The sequence below is a fragment of the Puntigrus tetrazona genome, chromosome 9 (genome assembly GCF_018831695.1).
Source record: "Puntigrus tetrazona isolate hp1 chromosome 9, ASM1883169v1, whole genome shotgun sequence".
NCBI classification, from domain to species: Eukaryota; Metazoa; Chordata; class Actinopteri; order Cypriniformes; family Cyprinidae; genus Puntigrus; species Puntigrus tetrazona.
The window spans coordinates 2,908,736-2,925,935 of NC_056707.1; the positions used below are offsets into that span (position 1 = coordinate 2,908,736).

The 17,200-nt window shown below is 38.7% G+C and overlaps 1 protein-coding gene and 1 long non-coding RNA gene across 2 annotated transcripts; one reads left to right on the forward strand and one right to left on the reverse strand.

Annotated features, from left to right (window-relative positions):
* Nucleotides 1-335: 335 nt before the first annotated feature.
* On the reverse strand, nucleotides 336-10,293 carry chmp2ba (charged multivesicular body protein 2Ba). Its single transcript, XM_043248233.1, has 6 exons — nucleotides 10,005-10,293; nucleotides 7,512-7,603; nucleotides 5,453-5,647; nucleotides 3,679-3,781; nucleotides 2,645-2,751; nucleotides 336-2,237 (listed from the first exon to the last, which is right to left on the reverse strand). The coding sequence occupies exons 1-6, from the start codon at nucleotides 10,036-10,038 to the stop codon at nucleotides 2,118-2,120; spliced, it is 651 nt and encodes a 216-aa protein (XP_043104168.1). The 5' UTR covers nucleotides 10,039-10,293; the 3' UTR covers nucleotides 336-2,117.
* Nucleotides 9,107-15,678, forward strand: LOC122351269. Its single transcript, XR_006251721.1, has 2 exons — nucleotides 9,107-9,233; nucleotides 14,339-15,678. It is a non-coding gene; the product is annotated as an uncharacterized LOC122351269 (long non-coding RNA).
* Nucleotides 15,679-17,200: the final 1,522 nt, after the last annotated feature.

A 17,200-nucleotide genomic window follows, 5' to 3' on the forward strand; every position in this document is an offset into this window, starting at 1 on the left:
GCCTTATCTATCCCAGCACAAGTTTTTCAGTCCTACAGAAACGCTTGCAGCAGTCACACATCCATACCACATTAAATTGCTTTAAAATTAATGGACTGCACCGTGGTTCATTTAAAAAAGGTCACTCCACAAACTCATTAAGGCCTTATTTAAAAACCATGTTTCATTATGATTATGACTAATGATGTCTAATTTAATGAAATGCTCTAAAAGGCCAATCGTAGAGGTTCATAACATTTTGACTACTAACAGATCAGTACAAGCCACCCTTATTTCCAGCTGACCTCCTAATGGTTGTACAAATGTACTTACAGTAAACATGTTAAACACCGTTATTCACAAATATGGAGGTACTTTATTAATTAGAAAACCAAATCAAAGCATCAACTGTACATTTATATACACACTATTGGTTAGAATGGGGGAAAAAACATTTTTAAGGACAGATAAAGCTGAAAAGAAAAAACGATACTGAAGGCTGGAATACCCATTCATAGTGATTTTCTGACTGACTTTGACCTTCAGCAATTGCTGGAAATCACTCCAAATATCAGTAAAACAAAAGGTCTTGTATCCAGCTACACACACTGACATGGTTGCGGTTTTTATAATCCCAGCAGAGACAGCGGTACAAATGAGTTGAAGATATGAGCAGGAGATCTGTCAGTAACACTGGTCTCATTCATTCCTTCATTGTGTTGTTCACCTTTTGCGACTGCAATACTAAAATCACCTCTTATCGTGAGGTTCAAGTTCAAGTTATTAGTTGCTCCCTCCTGCACGTGTAAATCTTCATATGAAAAGTATTAATCAAACAATGTAAACAGTATAAAATCCCACAGGACTGATTATTTCTCTTCAAAATCTGAAAAATTATTGTTTTCACAGCACTGACATGGTATGATGATATGTTGCAAATCATTCGAGTTATTTAATTTCAACTTTCTGAGACTACGGTTTTAGTTTAGCTTTACCTACCAAGATCATCAGACAGTAGAAGGGTTTTGTTGCAAGGTTGATCAGTAAAGACTTCATCACATTATCATATCGACAAAGATTCTCATGCAAGATATGATTTGTATGTATGCGAGTGTTTATCACACTGCAAAGGAAAACTGTTACTTCCTCAAATCATACATAACCTAAAAAGACATGAAAATACACACGATGAGCATCTTTTAACTAACATGACTTGAGATGATTAGCCCTATAATGCATGGGAATCCCATGGAGTAAAAAATCTCCCAATGTTTGAGTACATTTAACGCATTTAATAGCACCCTTTAAAAATAAAAGTAAAGTCTGTCATTTTTGCACACGATCAGAATCAGACAGACTGTTATATAAGTATGTAATCCAGGTGGACTATATTTGCCATGTTATCAGTGTCATGTGACATCCCAGTGTCACTGTTTTGTTATTCACGAATCCACTCCAAACGTGAAACGTCCATCAGATGCGGCAATGCTATCGACCAATTCGTAAATATTTTACGAGATGGATAATTTGTACGAATTCGTACAACCTCACTTTGTCTAAACCACAGAGACGTAGGTATAAGGTTGGGGTTGGGTGTTGGTCACTCGTACAAATTCGTAAGATTTAATAAAAGTATGAATCTGTATGGAGGTTGTATAAATTTGTATGTATTAGCCACCTAGTAAAATACATACAAATACCCGTGAGATCGGGCTGTATATGCACTTCAGAACTTCGACAAATGTCAAACAAGTCAACCAAGATTACTTAAAAATGAACTATTTCATGAATACTGTGAATCGAACATGCTAATCTGTTTGCTTACCATATAGCAAGGAAGTATGCAATTTTGGCCATTAAAAACCACCATTTTTCATTGGTTGCCCAAACAGATAGCTCCTCCCCCACCAAATCATGCTCCATTTGGAGCTCTAGTGGTGCAAAAATGACATCCTTTACCTTTAAACATGTGCAGCAGATTTGGAGAGTATTTTGTCTAAATCTGCTGTATATATCTGACCACAGAATCTCCTCCAGTAATTCACTGCCGTACTTCAATAAGAGCATGTTGGTTGACATTCTTCCTTCATTTATTACTTAAACACTCCCTTCTCCCAGTCTGAGTCCTTTGGTGGGATTTAGTCCATTCCCAGAGCCTTCAGCTGTCTCTCGATCTCGGCGTCTGAGATGGTGGCCGCTTTAGACTTTGCTGGGGAGGCGCCGGGGAGGATCTTTCCCGCTGAGGGGGCTCTTACCATCTGCAGAAACAATAACAATTGTAGCCCTTTGTTAGAGCAGTAAAACTTCAGATTTCACAGATCACCTGGTGCTGCACAACTACCAGCATAAGCCTCCGTTTAATTGTTGTTTTGGGCAATAGATGCGGCGCCAATCAAATATGATCATTGTTTATCCCAACTGTTCTATAGAGTCCAAGCACTTTTTTGGGGGAAAAAACAAGACAAAGAATCTGTGGAATATGGTAATATCAGTATTACATTTTGGCCCAAGGGAATACACATCTGCTGTAATCGGATACAATGATTCTGCATCTCATGAATCTAAAGAAAGGCCTACAGTAATCACAGCCAGAGTCCAGCCATCTGCTGAAAGCCGCCGCTGGGGCCGTCGCTAGAACAGAGCAGACAGAAAGAAAGCGTCTTACCTTTCCTGCGATCTCTATGCCGATCTCATCCAGCACCTGGTTCACGATGTCCTGGCTTTCTTCCTCATCGCCCGATTCATCAAAAATCTCATCCAGCGTATCGTTGACTGAGGACAGAAAGTTGACAGAATAACCTAATATCTTTATTTCATCTACTAAACACAAATTAAATTGTGTACAATTTACTATTTTGTTCCCTTGATTTATAAATTGTGCACACAGCTTACACTGAGGGAACAAATTTGTTTTGTTTTGGTTTTTTTATCATTATCGCACATTTTAGCAAATCGAGGGCCGAATAAGAAAATCTTGCGCACAATCTATAATTTATTTTCTTGTATGTTATGCACAGGGTTTGTATTTTTGGGTGAACGGGCCCTTTAATCTTTATTAATCCACCTGGAAACCAGATTGTTTGCAAGTTAAGAGACTGAATTGAAAGTACTTACTAGCAACTCATTTTCATCTATTTTTTTTATTAATTAATTAATTATCTTAATTCATTATTAGTCATTATTTTACAATTAAGTGTAAAGGCAGTTTTTGACTACAATGTGGACTACTTGGCCGTAAGGTCTAGCTAGTGAAAACTAGTGACAACCCAACACAGTGCCAAAACTGTTAATTGCACAATAACGAATTTGGACGGTTTCATGCTGTCTACAGCCAATAATTCACTGCCCAGAACTCATTGTGTGCACAAACTATGCCCTTGTTGCAAGTGAGCCGGTTTTAATGTAGTTCGATTCAGATTTTTTTAATGTATGCAGTTTTATACATGGTTTTTGAGGATGAGAGCATGTCACACAATCTGTCCAGGTTGGCATCTACCAAACTTGGCTGCTTCAAGCCAGGCGATAGATAGCATGCGCCAAAGTTGACTGGATGAATGTCTTGATGAGTCTATTTATTTTGCTATCTTTCCTATGCATATATACAAAGAGAGATAAACTGAAAAAATATAATACGTAAAAAATAAAATGCAATTCTCAATCAATCCCCAAAACCAGTCTCTAACATGTCGAAGTACTTACTCATGTCCTCCGTCATTCCTATTTTTAAGTTCTCCTTCTGGAAGTCCTGCATCGTCTGTAGAGTCTTCTTGGGGTCCAATCTTTTATTGACAGTCTGCATAGTCTAAAAGACAGAAAGAGTTCAAGCCATCCATCAACACTCCCAGAGAACGAATAGAGCATCCTTACGGTGCACAAAACGGTAATAAAAATAACACAAGCGCTGGCAAAAATCCACCACGGGCGAATACATTTTGAATGCAGCTCAACATAAATTTCAACTTCACACCATTTGGTGAGAAGGGGGGAACAGTAAGTAGATGACACTGAACATAAAAATAGGTCGCATGGAGAAAAGTGTGTTTTACTGTCCCTCAGGGCAGACGCAGGAAGAGTCCTGTCTGATTATAGAGAATTATTTACACATGGCCTCATTATCACCCATCTCATGTCTATTACACCAGCTACCTTCTTATTATTGACTACAAATCCCATGATGCATTAACAAGCAGGTGAGGAAATATTAATTGCTCCTTCCTCATACAATATGAATTGGACACACACAGACCGAATCTGAATGAGTACGGCTTGTAAACGAGAGAGAGAAAAACAACAGCCCATCAACGAGCAGTCAGAGACTGAATTTAAATGGCTGAAACTGCATTTTATGTGATGCCACTGCATGTCTGTAGTGATTGGAGAAGATAAGACGTGCTTCAGAAGCGCACGCTGTGTATTTGCATGCCTTCCTATTCAACAATATAGCGTCTCCAGAGATAAAATTAATAAACCCAACCATCTCATGCAAAATTTAAAGTGTAACAATTAGACTTAAAACAAAGGCAAGTAGTTTAGATTTTAATGCCATGTGATCAACTAAAACTTCGCATGGCAAAAGCTGCACCGTACAGACTTTATTTTATGCTACATGCTATGGAGCTGTATGAAATAAAATTTATGTAAATGTGTTTCCTTTAACAATGAATTAAGTACAAAAAATACAAAAAAGTATTTAGCAAGGTAACTATAGTTAACTAAAACTTGTTACTTGAAATAAAATAAAGAACAAACTATTTTTCAGCTAAAAAGTAAAGGTTCGTTCATATTTTATTTTAGTTTAATTTAATGTGCTGAAACAACTGACACTGAAATTAAAACAAATAAAAACTATACAGTTAAAACACACAAAAAAACTAACTAATAACAAAAACACACAACCAAATTACCAAAATGTTAACTAAACAGTGAAAAAAGTCCTTAAGAGAGCTTGCTTAAAACAAAGAAAACCACCATATAAATATATATATATATATATATATATATATATATATATATATATATATATATATATATATATATATATATATATATAAAAAAGCCAATTTATTCAGCTGCTCTAAGTGCCATAGATGTCACATATTTCAAATTCTGTTCAGGCATCACAGGAAAGCCCTAAATGAGCAGTAATGAGGACAGTGTGAATCAACATGTAAAGACTGCCCTGATATCAGTTCTTTCTAAATGCAGTGCAGAAACTATATAAACTGGGTCACAATAATAGCAGTGAAGTAAAGATTCCCTCAACGACACGATAATTAAACCCTGTTTAAAGATTCTTTTGAAGTTCTTCTCTACATAAGGGATTCTGTTTTTCCAGCACTTCCCGGGAACAGGCTACATGTGAATAATACAGAGCCGTCATCGGGGGGGTCTGTAACGAGGAGCTCCCGCTCACGTCCGCCATAGACAGCAATAACTGATCCGGCAGTCATTCAGGTCCATTCGGATGCCTTACCTTCGCTGTGGTAGACATGGCTCCAGCCATCTTCATCTGAGAGTTCATGACCTTGGTCTGCGTGGACATGGACGTGACCTTTGAGCTCACGGCGTAGGTCCGGTTCTTCTGTTTTCTGAGCTGCACGAGCTGTTTGGCAAGGATCTTGCAGGCTTCTCGGTTTCCAGTCTTGGCCATTTTTTTGATTTCCATTTCCTGTTAAGAAGAAACACATCCAGTGAACAATGGCTGTTTCTACATATAATTGGAACGACGATGAGTTTCGACTCCTAAGACAGAACAAGAAGATCAGCACTAAAGACTGTTCAGCTCTCTTTTTACAATGTATTTAGAAAACATTGAGAGACGAGACAAATCTTTTTTTAAATAAAAGCCCCATCCTATTTAAATGTCAGGTTAATGGAAAGCCAATCATTTCTAAAAATGAACACATGATCGCTCCAAATTCGTAAGACCGTAGTTCATCTTTCTGACCCTGCATTTGGCTTTATTTTTTTATGCTTGTTTTGTCAGACCTGGCTGATGATTTTTTTTTTTTTTTTTTTTTTTTGCAAGATCTGGCTGTAATAAAGCAATCAGTAGGTTAGCAATGCAAAAACAGCAAACACTTCCAAAACACTCTTCTTGAGAGGTCTGACATGTACATTTCAGTCTCGTCCAATGGGACGGTCAAGGCTTTTCTAATGTTCTTAAATATTTCCCTTTTAAATAAAATGCTTAACTTTTTATTCATCAAATAATCCTAAAAAATGCATTACAGGTTCAACAACAATATAAAGCAGCACGTCTTTTCAATATTGATAACAATTATCGTTTTCAAAGCAACAAATCGGCATATTAGGGTGAGTTTTGAAAGCTCATGTGACATAAGTTACATTTTAAAATGTATTGAAAAAAATATATAGATACATATCAACAATATATGCGTTCGCAGTTCTGTTTGGTTCCAATAATTGTGCAGAAATTCATGACTAAACACATAATGTAAATCCCGAGCATATTGTTTTCTTTTTAACGTTTACCTCAGCAGATTCAGTTTTCTCCTGTGAGCTCTTAACGTTAGTCTCTCAGGTAAACTCGTGCTGATCAGCTAAACAGAGACATTAGACAGAATGAACTCTAACGACACACACATTAGAGCAGGTGCTGCCCTCACCTCACATGACGCTTGCTCAACACACACACACACACACACACACACACACACACACACACAGAGCACTGTCCTACTTTAACACACAACGACGTTGCATGACAGCCCATATTTGCCTGCCACTAACAAAATATGGCTGGAATAGGGCATTTTTTACTGTTTCACCGTGATAAAAAACGACATGCCATCATTATAAATATTCATGTATAGAGAGCTGAGTGAGATGAAGCCGTAGCATCAGGCCTATCAGAGATGTTTTATTGTCACGTCAGCCACAAAGCAGCACTACGGATTGAAAAACTAGACTAAAAGTGACACACTGATGTGCTTTCAGAAACCAGATAATGAAAAGCATGACCCACTTCAGGTGACTGATAATCATCCAGCAGCCGATAGACATATCAGAACAGAAACAGTTTCTTTCGCTTCCTCGCCATCCAAAAAGTCTTTAAACTGTAGCCCAGATTTTCAATGCGTGTGGGATATTAAAGCAGCGGCACACGACCGCCCTGCAGCTATCTTCTAATATAGGTCATTTAAAAAAAAAAAATGAAATAGACAACAAAGCATATCCGCGTCTAATTACAATAAAGACGAAAGAAAAAAGAACCCCCCTCTCGGGAAGCAATTATGCACATTTTTATGTTTACATAGAAACAATTAACGTAAATGGAGGGAGTGTTCGATTTCTTCTGAGCTTTAACAGTGCGGTGCACGCTCACGAGTGTAGAGACATGAACGGCTTTAACTCTTTTAGGCCACGTCGCCCACCTAATAAGTTAATTAGCGAACTCGATTCTTTGACGCAGTAAAGGAGAAATTAAAGAGGGACTTTCTGGGACAAGCAGCGATGCTGGAAGGGAAGAGGTGAAGTCGACTGGTAGGAAACTGCTTTGTTGCACTTACCATTTGCCTCTCCTGTCTCTCCAGGGCAGCTCTGTCTCTGGTGATTTGTCTCTGGGTGCCTCTCAGCTCTTTGGACTGCTCTTTAATGATATCTGTGACAGGATGGGGCAGAGAAAAACATGCAATAAAACCGTCTGGAAAATCCTTGTATAGTTCACTGATCTGAAACGGAGAGTGTTTTTTCTCCTCACCCTCCCCTCCTACTTTAGTCTTGCTCTTATTAGCCACAAAAAAGTAAAGTAAAGGCGTTTAGCTGAAAGTCTATAGCAACAATGCAAAAGTTACACAATTTATATATATATTGATGATATATTTTTTATGCATTACTGTACAAAAGATTTAAGACTATTTTGAATTGTTACAAAATGTTTGTTCTTTACAAAAATATTATAGCAGTTTCAAAATTCGTAATAATAAACCCTGAAGTGACACGAGAGTAATGATGCTGCAAATTCAGCTCTGCATCACAGGAATAAAAAACATTTTAAAACACCACGATAATATTTTTCATTTTTGTATGTTTTTTTTTTTTTTTTGCAATAAATAAAATATGAATGGCTTGCAGATGCAAAACTGCAAGTGTGTTTTGGGTGATGCATAAAAAATAAAATAAAATAAAACACTTGATGCCTTTATTTGAAGTATTTGTGGTCAAGAAAAACTGATATGCTTGAGTTAAGGAAGAAAATCTATTTAGGCACCTTAACCGCTAAAGCACTTAATTCACAGTTTATTTTGGATTTGAATATTGCAGTTAATGAAATGTACTTTCATGAGCCCGGGGAGCCAAAAGCATTATTTTGGGAGCGAAGCCAGCCGGATCACGCTCTTCCTAAGCACGTGCACTGAACATAAGGTTGCTCCTCACACTCCACCTCTAAGGATGGCAGACTGCAGCCTCAACGCTAATAAGGGAAGATACGCTCTCCTACACAGCCATCAGCCCAACACCAACGCCAATCATATCATAACATCCTGTCAGGTTAAACAGGCGATATTCAAAGAGGGTGTAGTAGGAAAACTACATTGGGTTAAAACAAATACCTGAAAAATGATTAAGTAGTAAAGAGAGAGGTCTCGTGTGCTAACTGATTAGTTGCAACTATAAAAAAAGGAAAAATATAAAGCCGTCAACAAGTAAATGATTTAATAAATTAGAGAAAAAAGTAAAAATTAAAACGTTAAAAATAAGAGAGGAAAATGGGAATAGCATGCAAACTGATCGGTTATTAGAAAACAAATCATAAAAGAAAATATATATAAGTAATATAAGAATATAATTTAAAAAATCTAATTGTTGTTTAAATATATATTTAAAGTTTGAAATAAGCATTAAGCGTGTGAAATGAAAACTCTACATGCATGCAATGCAAAAGTTAAGTTAAAAAACTTCATTGGTATTGCATGAAATTGGGAAAAAAATACCAAAAAGTTAGTAAATATTTTTCTTTGCGTAATTATCACAGTTTTGCTACTCGCCCATCTCTAAACCTTGATGGGAGAGTTTGTGTACACGTACGTGTCTACGCAAAAGATGACGTTTCGAAAACGTAGTGTTGAGGGAGGGTTATCGTCCACAAAACTCGCTGAGCTAAACCAGCTCTGCCATCTGAGAGGATACTTTGGCACGGCGAGGCTTGGCTCACCTTGGCACCAAGGTCAAGAGGACAAAGGCTCGAGAAGGACGGGAATCCAGCTCGACCGCGACGACAGCCTCAGACCGTGAGTAAACACCACCACTTTATATCAGTTTACCTGCAACTCTTCTGCTTTACTCACAAACACCGGCCATTTATTACACACCATTATCAGCTATACAAGTAGCTACACAAAGCAAAAAACGAAGGAATAAAAATGGACTTAACATTATGGATGGTGACAGTGCAGAATCTAATAATAATATAAAGCCTAGGTTGTATGAACTGAATCAGTTATGAATGAGTGTTTCTGTTGGTAATCAATGGAGGCAGGATTAAGGGAAAGGTTTTGAGCACTACAATGATCAGTTCAGAGTCTTGAAGCAGATAACCAGCTCACTTTGACTATTATTCAGCGCATGTTGAGCTAAAACGTTGACGTCTATATGAAAAAAACGTAAAAATGTAAAAAATAAATAAATAAAATATCTAAAAAAAGGACATGTAAAGGAGGTACCCAACATGACTAATCCTTAAATCCCATCGTTTTCACTCGTTGCACAGCGGACAATCATTAATGTAAAGAAAAAAAAGTGCGTGTAGGTTAAATACTGCGGACGGACACATAACCACAGCTGTCATAGTTTTTAATGAAACATCTGTTCTTATCATTAAAGTACTGTTTATTCACGGTCGTTATTAACAACAAAAACATCTATAAACACAACTATCCCGCACCTAAAACTAGCGAAACACGCCGATAAAGTTTCAGCAGATGCAGAAGGCAGGCAGGTGTAAGTTACAACGGGGGTCTGACCACGAAAACTATCGTAAAGCAAGAAACAAAGTGACTTACCGTCAACCGTCTTCTTTTTAAACAGCGATGCCATGATAGCTTAACTTGAGACTGCGTTTTTCTCTTTAATTCAGCGCAAAACTAATCAGTCTGTCTAACCGCCGGGGCTCGGCCGTCTACCGATGCACTCAGAGGTCTCGTTTCGCTTGTTTGTCAGCCCCTCTCGCTCTCAGCGCGCGATCCCACCGAGTCAGCGCGCGCGCGACGTCACGCGCGCCGCGCGGTTCTCCTTCACGTCCTGTAGGGGGCAGCCCCGGGCTTCCGTGGCTCCGGCGGCCCGGCCGCACGGGTTTCTGGCCGACTGACGTCTCTAGCCGCTCACCCTAATTCGTCTAAAACAATTTTATGCGTTTAAACAATTAATTGCGTTTTTGTGGCCTGAAAAATGAATTCGTCACACCGACCGCGGGACCTTTCAAAACGAAGCAGTCGTGATTAACAGGCTGGATGGTTTAAGCGAAACTGCCACGTTTCTCTTGCATATGTAAATTTGCGATTTGGGCTACGAGTTAAACAAATAAACAAGAGATCAATATGTCAGCCAAACGCATAATGACTATCGCGTATAGCCAAAATAATAATTTCTCCCCCAGTTTATTCCAACAAATGCATTGGATGCCTAGCATCGTGCATTATAAACAAAGCCATGTGCTTCTGGAGTCTCCATCACTCCAGTGGACTTTACTGCAGGTTGGAGATGCCGCAGCATTGTCGAATGGCAAATTTAATATTCTTATCAATTTTACGCTCCATCCATCTGAACAATTTGTGGCTCTGCTCCTTGTGGGTGTAATTCTCGTGGTATGGTAAAGTGGGGCAGACAGGAGATTACTGCCCCACAGCAAAGAAACCGGAGCCAGCGAGACAGGAGTGACTTTGGGAGGGATAGCGGATGCGTGGCCTCCAGCACATTATACCCTCTCTCTAAGGAGGACATGGCGCATCCCGGGGCATTATTCCCGTTAAGGTTATTAGGGAGATGTTTTCCTACAATCAGCAAGGTTGGCAACAGGGACTAGCACTAAATGTGCTAATAATGGTAATAAGCCCACTGGTGATCCATCTCGCCCCAAGCACACAGACCAATTCTAGTCTGCAATAATGAGGCAAAACTACAATTTTATTTGCTGTTGAGGGTGTCTTTAAAGTATATTAAAATCTCCATTTCATATTAGAGAGGATCTTTCTCTGTGCCTTCGGAGAAGTCCCACAGAGAGTCCTCTGAAACATTTATCTATCTGCTCTGTTCGTGCTTTTGCCCGGGGCTGGCAGACATTTAATGCTAATGTGCTAACTATGTTTCCAGACAGTAATATAAAGTAAGAGATCTCATCTGTGAAACCGGATGCGTTCACCGTTCCTGTTGTAGCGTCGATGTTTAGAGGAGGTGTTTCTGATCCAGACTCATCGCTAGTTCTTCCGCTCTGATGCTATCAGTGTCTTTTATTTAAAGAGGTGCAGTGGGACACTCAGAAAGTGTATGACTTTCCTTCTTCAGTGGAGCGGAGATGTTTAGAGATATCATGAAAGGCCTTATTTAGCCTTATTTCTAATATAAAACATGTTGGCTAATAATCAAATTTAAAAGGATAGTTTACCTTCGGTTGGTCCCCATTGACTTACATGGTGTTTTTTTCTCAATGGGGACATGCGGCTGAAGGTGAACTATCCCTTTATTCGTGTGATATGTTTCTCCCACGTTATTTTGAATATGTTACATCAGAAAAGTAAATTGCAAGGTAATGTTTCTTCTTTTCTTAAGCAGCAACAAAAACAGCAAGTGCATAGACAATAATGTGTTACTCAGTTTTGTTTTGCAGTTATGTTCATCATTGCCGTGACAATATCACATGACCATCAAAATATTATTTACTACATCTTTAAACCTTTGCTAATTAAAAATGTACCACTAGGTGTTAGCAAAGATGGCTATAATATTGGCCTGCGCACCCTACAATCCCACAATAGGCTGTACGATATAAAACCAACATGTAGCCTAATAAATTATGCAACGTAAAATGAATCAGCAGACTGTCGAAATAGTCTTTATGGCACAATAACGTACCTGTTCGCGACATGACTGTAAACAAGGCAGACTTATGGACGTACGCAAACAAGCGGCGTTGAATCTGGGTCTCATCATGCTGATTTAGTAGCCACGTCTTCATGGTGATGAATGCGTTTTGCCCCACTGCTTTGAACTGGTGGCAGGGCGTTAATATATCGAGTGACTGACTCCACTCCATCTGCCCCAGGACGAATACAGCATGAGAGTGTCCCATGCCATACTGCACCGGATCCCAACCAGGGATTACGGGTAATGAGAGATTATCACCCCTGTTGAGTTGCTCTCACACACACACGCATATAGTACAGATGACATATTCCGCATGAGCACTTGTCACATACTACACCGCTAATGACCACTTAATTAATCAGTCCAATGCAGGACACCCTCAGCCTTTGAAATGATCAAGTGAGGTGCTGCGCACCTACAAAACGGGGTCCCGGTGGCAGGTCTTCTTCTAGTAACTACAGCCTTAGGGTTAAACGGAGGCCAGAATTATTCAACTGAGGCAAATGAATGGTGTTTGCATGGGGAATTAGAGTCATTAAAGGCAGAAGGGCATGGGGAGGACGAGTCCTTCATAGAGGAAAACGCAGTCCTTCAGAAATAGAAAGTCTAGACAGACTTTGTGTGCCAGCAATGCTCATGGACTAACCGAGGTCTCAGTGCAAGCCGTATAATTATAGCAACTCAGGCAGAGATGCATGGGAATTAAGCGCATTCTCTGTTAATTACTAAAAGCGCTGGCACAGCAGAATGAAGGACCTGTGACTGAATCTGTGAGGTTCATTACTAACAATATAGCTTGCTTCAGAAGCCATGGTGCTCTGAACAACTTTTCTCAAATTGAACACTCAATGTGTCTGATAAGGCCGTTTCTAATTAAATCCAGTGGTGATAATGAAAAGACTTCATCGGATGGCATGCTTAAGTGTTCTGACAAAAATGCTTAAGACAAAAAGTATTTTTTCCTCTTTCAAACGCTTTCTGCGTGTCTTTAAAAGGTTTTTAGAAAGTTAAATCAGAGCAGTCTGAATGTCCAATAAATGGCAATAAATGTTGCATGTTTTGAAAAAAAAAAACTGAGATTATTTTGCAGCGTGATCAGAAAGTACAGTAAAATGTATTTCATATTTTAGTGGTTTGAAGGTATTTTAGCCTGTAATAGGGGTGATTTGTAATACAAGACGCTTAAGAGAATATTATTGACTTATTGTTCTTTTTACTTAGTCTTAAAATGTCTCACATTTGCATTTACAATTCACTGTTGATAGCAGTCCAAAATTATATTATCTGATATCTCCAACGGCATTGAACGAGCAAAGATAAGCGTGCCTGTCCCAGACAACGAGGTTTTTGACATTTTAACATGACATTAATTGCTAATTTTCTTCAAAAAGCCATTTTTGTTTTAATACGGAAACAAACCATCCAATTATCTAGCGCTCGTAGACCAAGACCAAGTCCAATCAGTGCTGAAGATGGTCCAGATAGACTGGTGCCTTTATTTAAATGAACAATAATGAAGGTGACCAATTAAGATGAAAAGCCTGAGTCTGAACCAGCTCCGCGGTGGTCAAAGCAGCAGGAACGAGCCGCCTTTCAAGAGTCGCGTGTGCAATTAACATTCAAATTTGTGATGCAGGACGACTGTGACCGTGTGATTTCTGAACCAGCTGGATCGTTTCCGAACAATTAAAAATTTGAAGAGTATCTTGGTGTCCTAGGACATGCTTGTTGATGTCCCCACTGAGATCTCTGTGACGTTTTTTCGCCATTTGTCTTGGGGAAGGATTTTAAATTCCACCAAGAAATGATGTTCTTTGATTTCGCCCGTGACACAAATTGAACCCCATTAAACCTTACGCCTCACTGATGTCGTAGAGATAACTGCTAACGCTGCCTTAAGGCATGATGGGATAGTTATGCACACGATTACCTCATTCTGCTGGAGATATCGCTGTGTTCTCGGTGTCTCGTGAAGCTTATGAATTACAGCACTCTAGAGAATACAGGATTTGACGCGAACCTCTAATTTAACGCAATTATGTGGAAATAATATGAGTAGAAAACATAACTGCATTCATTGAAGCTTCATTATACGGCTTATAACGCATCGATTTACCACAGCATTACCGTTTAGCTTAACACTCGACGGAAATGATTTACAGTAAGTGGGATTTTCAGTAAGAAGCATTGAGCATTGAGCCTTGCGCGTTGATATGAAATGGCCCACGCACTAACGCGATTGGTTTTTATCTGACAGGTTGCTGAACACACCGAGGGCTTCAGTAAGTATTAAAGCAAAGACGGGAAGCGAAGAATAAACATTTAAGAGCTCCGGCTCCCTGAGACTCTTGGGATTTATCCGTTCCTGAGGGCTACGCTTCTGCACAGCCATCTGGAGGAGAAGGAGAGACGAGGTTCAAGGAAAACTGTCACGAAGATAAATCCTGCCACGGATACAGTTCATTTCAAGAAGCTCGACATTTTATTAATAAAAAAGACGTTTTGTATCTTGATTGTATCTTGACCTAATAAGCATCATGTCCCACTTTTTCACAGTTTGAAAAATAATGTAAGCGTTTATTTGTGTTCCTTTTTATGTCAAAAATCTTTTCTAACAAAGAAATGCAACATATTTTATAAAAACAGACTACAAAGTTAAGTCCGAACTCGTCATGTTTAGACTCCACTCACCCTTTATCAGAAAGCACATCATTCAGGCCTTTTTAATACTGGTGCAGAAAATGGTCAGTACTATCATACTCCTTTCATTTTTTTGAGGTCTATTAACATTTTATTTTAATCTACTAGTATATAGATATATATATATATATAGCTCCCATCATTACAGGATTTTAAGAGTACTTAATTTATTAAACGTTGTATTTAAAATATAGAAAAGAGTCGTGGTAAATATGCACTTACCAAAACTAAGTCACACCTTGATTCATGAATATATTTAGGGAAAAGTATATAACAAATGTCTAGTATGTGAGACTGGATTTAGATCTTATCTTCGGTGTCTGGCAGATTTTGATAACGTCAGTTAATCTCCGTCTTCATTGGTGAGTGAAGTAACGCAGCACCAACAAAGTTGCTGTGTTTCTCTAATTTGCATTTAATTGAGGGTTAATGCCACTGAACCTCTGGACAGAAGACTTCTCTTCTCACATGCAAAGGTCTTGTCTGGAGTGATTGTGTTTAGATGGCGTAATACATCACCTGTGCTACACCTGTGACGACTTCCACGGTCGATGATGAATACAGCTGAAACACTGCAGCATTCTCCTTTCAGCTGAACTAAATATATTTTTCTCATTCATGAATTTTCTTTTTTACAGCAAGTGGATGTATTTAATGAGTTGAGCAAAAGTTGTCCCCTACTCTGTAATCACAAGTGCTGTCACTGACTATTAAAAACCTCTTTCCGTCGACCTCTAACCTCTCCTTCCATCTAGAATTAACAAATGAATTAACTTTGTTTTAAATTCTATTGACACCCTGCGGTGCCGCGGCTCCGAAAGTGATATAGAAGCGACTGAATGTAACACAATGGCTTTTTACTCTAAAGATAATAAAAAGAACAGGGGAAGATAATGATCACGCTTTATTTTAGTGTTTTTTTCCTTTGTTCTCAAGTAAAATGCCTCCACCACGCGAGGGATTTATTAAAATGTGTATCAGTGGAATAGTAGCCTTTGAAGCATCCTTTGTGGTCTGTGTGGCAGAGAGAGAACTGATTCATTGCTATAGCTCCTCTGTGTTTCCTGCTCAGATGATTATGAAGAAAATGATGAACGTGATAAGAATTATCAGAAGAGTTGTGGAGAAAAGTGGAACACTGTGGTGAGATTCAGCTAGGTCTGTAGGATTGACTTAGATCAACATGTATACTGTGTGTGTGTGTGTGTGTGTGTGAGAGAGAGTGTGTGTGTGTGTGTGGTGTGTGTGTGTGTGTGTGTGTGTGTGTGTGTGTGTGTGTATGTGTGTGTGTCTGTGTGTGTGTGTGTGTGTGTGTGTGTGTGTGTGTGTGTGTTTGAGGGTGTGAGTATATGTGTGTGTGTGCGTGTGTGTGTCTGTGTGTGTGTCTGTGTGTGTGTGTGTGTGTGTGTGTGTGTGTGTGTGTGTGTGTGTGTGTGTGTGTGTGTGTGTGTGTGTGTGTGTGTGTGTGTGTGTGTGTGTGTGTGTGTGTGTGTGTGTGTGTGTGTGTGTGTGTGTGTGTGTGTGTGTGTGTCCTGTTGTGGTTGTAAGTCCCTACTCAGACTGTGCCCTAGATAAACTTTGTATCACAACACCCCTAAATTATTCACATCTCTTTCTGCACATTGTGTCTAGCCATCAGAGTGATTTTCTTTTGTAATGACAAGTTCAGGCCTGTCTACACGAGTAGACGAGATCAAACAACAACTGGGAGCAGAGCTAGGCAGAGCAAATTAATAATATAATGAACCATCTTGTATTTTCTTAATGGCCCCCCACCGCGTCAGGTTTCATTGTTACAGTGAATACGTGCTCTGATGCTGCTCTCCTGCTCTGTAGTCGACTACAGTCAAATGTGAGGTTTTGTACAAAAAATAAATAAATCAAAATTGGGATTATTGATAATAAGGGAGTATGATAATAAGATTTTGATAAAAAGATCAAAATGATGAACCATTACTTTATAATAGACCATGAATGATAATCACTCTTGCTCTTGCAAGTGGGAAATGTAAAAATATTGTATTATGCATATCCTATTTTAAGGATTTATGGGTCCTTGTGTGTTAATCTGATTCCAAGCATTGTTACTAAATGAACAAACTCCGTCATAATATAGTCATTTTTCATCACTTTCATCTGTTTAGCCTTTTTAGTATTTGTGTACTGTAAACGATTAATTAAAAAAATCATAATCTCAAAATGTTACTTTTCTGCTATAGCTAAATTTAATTAAACAATAATTGACCATAAACTGTTGTACGCAATTGTATTCATTTTACATTTAAACGACACTGTGCATTTTACTAAAACAGCAAGAGCGATCAAATGAAAGAAAAAGATTGTTTCTTTGTCTGACATGATGTTTATCTGTCTAATCCGAAGGAAAACCACCCAGTAAACCGAGGTTTGGTCTACAGCA

Bases quoted from the DNA above. Each gene is read 5' to 3' on its own strand.
- chmp2ba (XM_043248233.1), bottom strand. From the start codon at position 10,038: ATGGCATCGCTGTTTAAAAAGAAGACGGTTGACG. The intron at 5,648-7,511 runs GTAAGTGCAACA...TCTTCTTAACAG, and splicing joins AGAGACAGGAGAGGCAAATG to GAAATGGAAATCAAAAAAAT. The intron at 2,238-2,644 runs GTAAGACGCTTT...TTGTTTCTGCAG, and splicing joins GCATAGAGATCGCAGGAAAG to ATGGTAAGAGCCCCCTCAGC.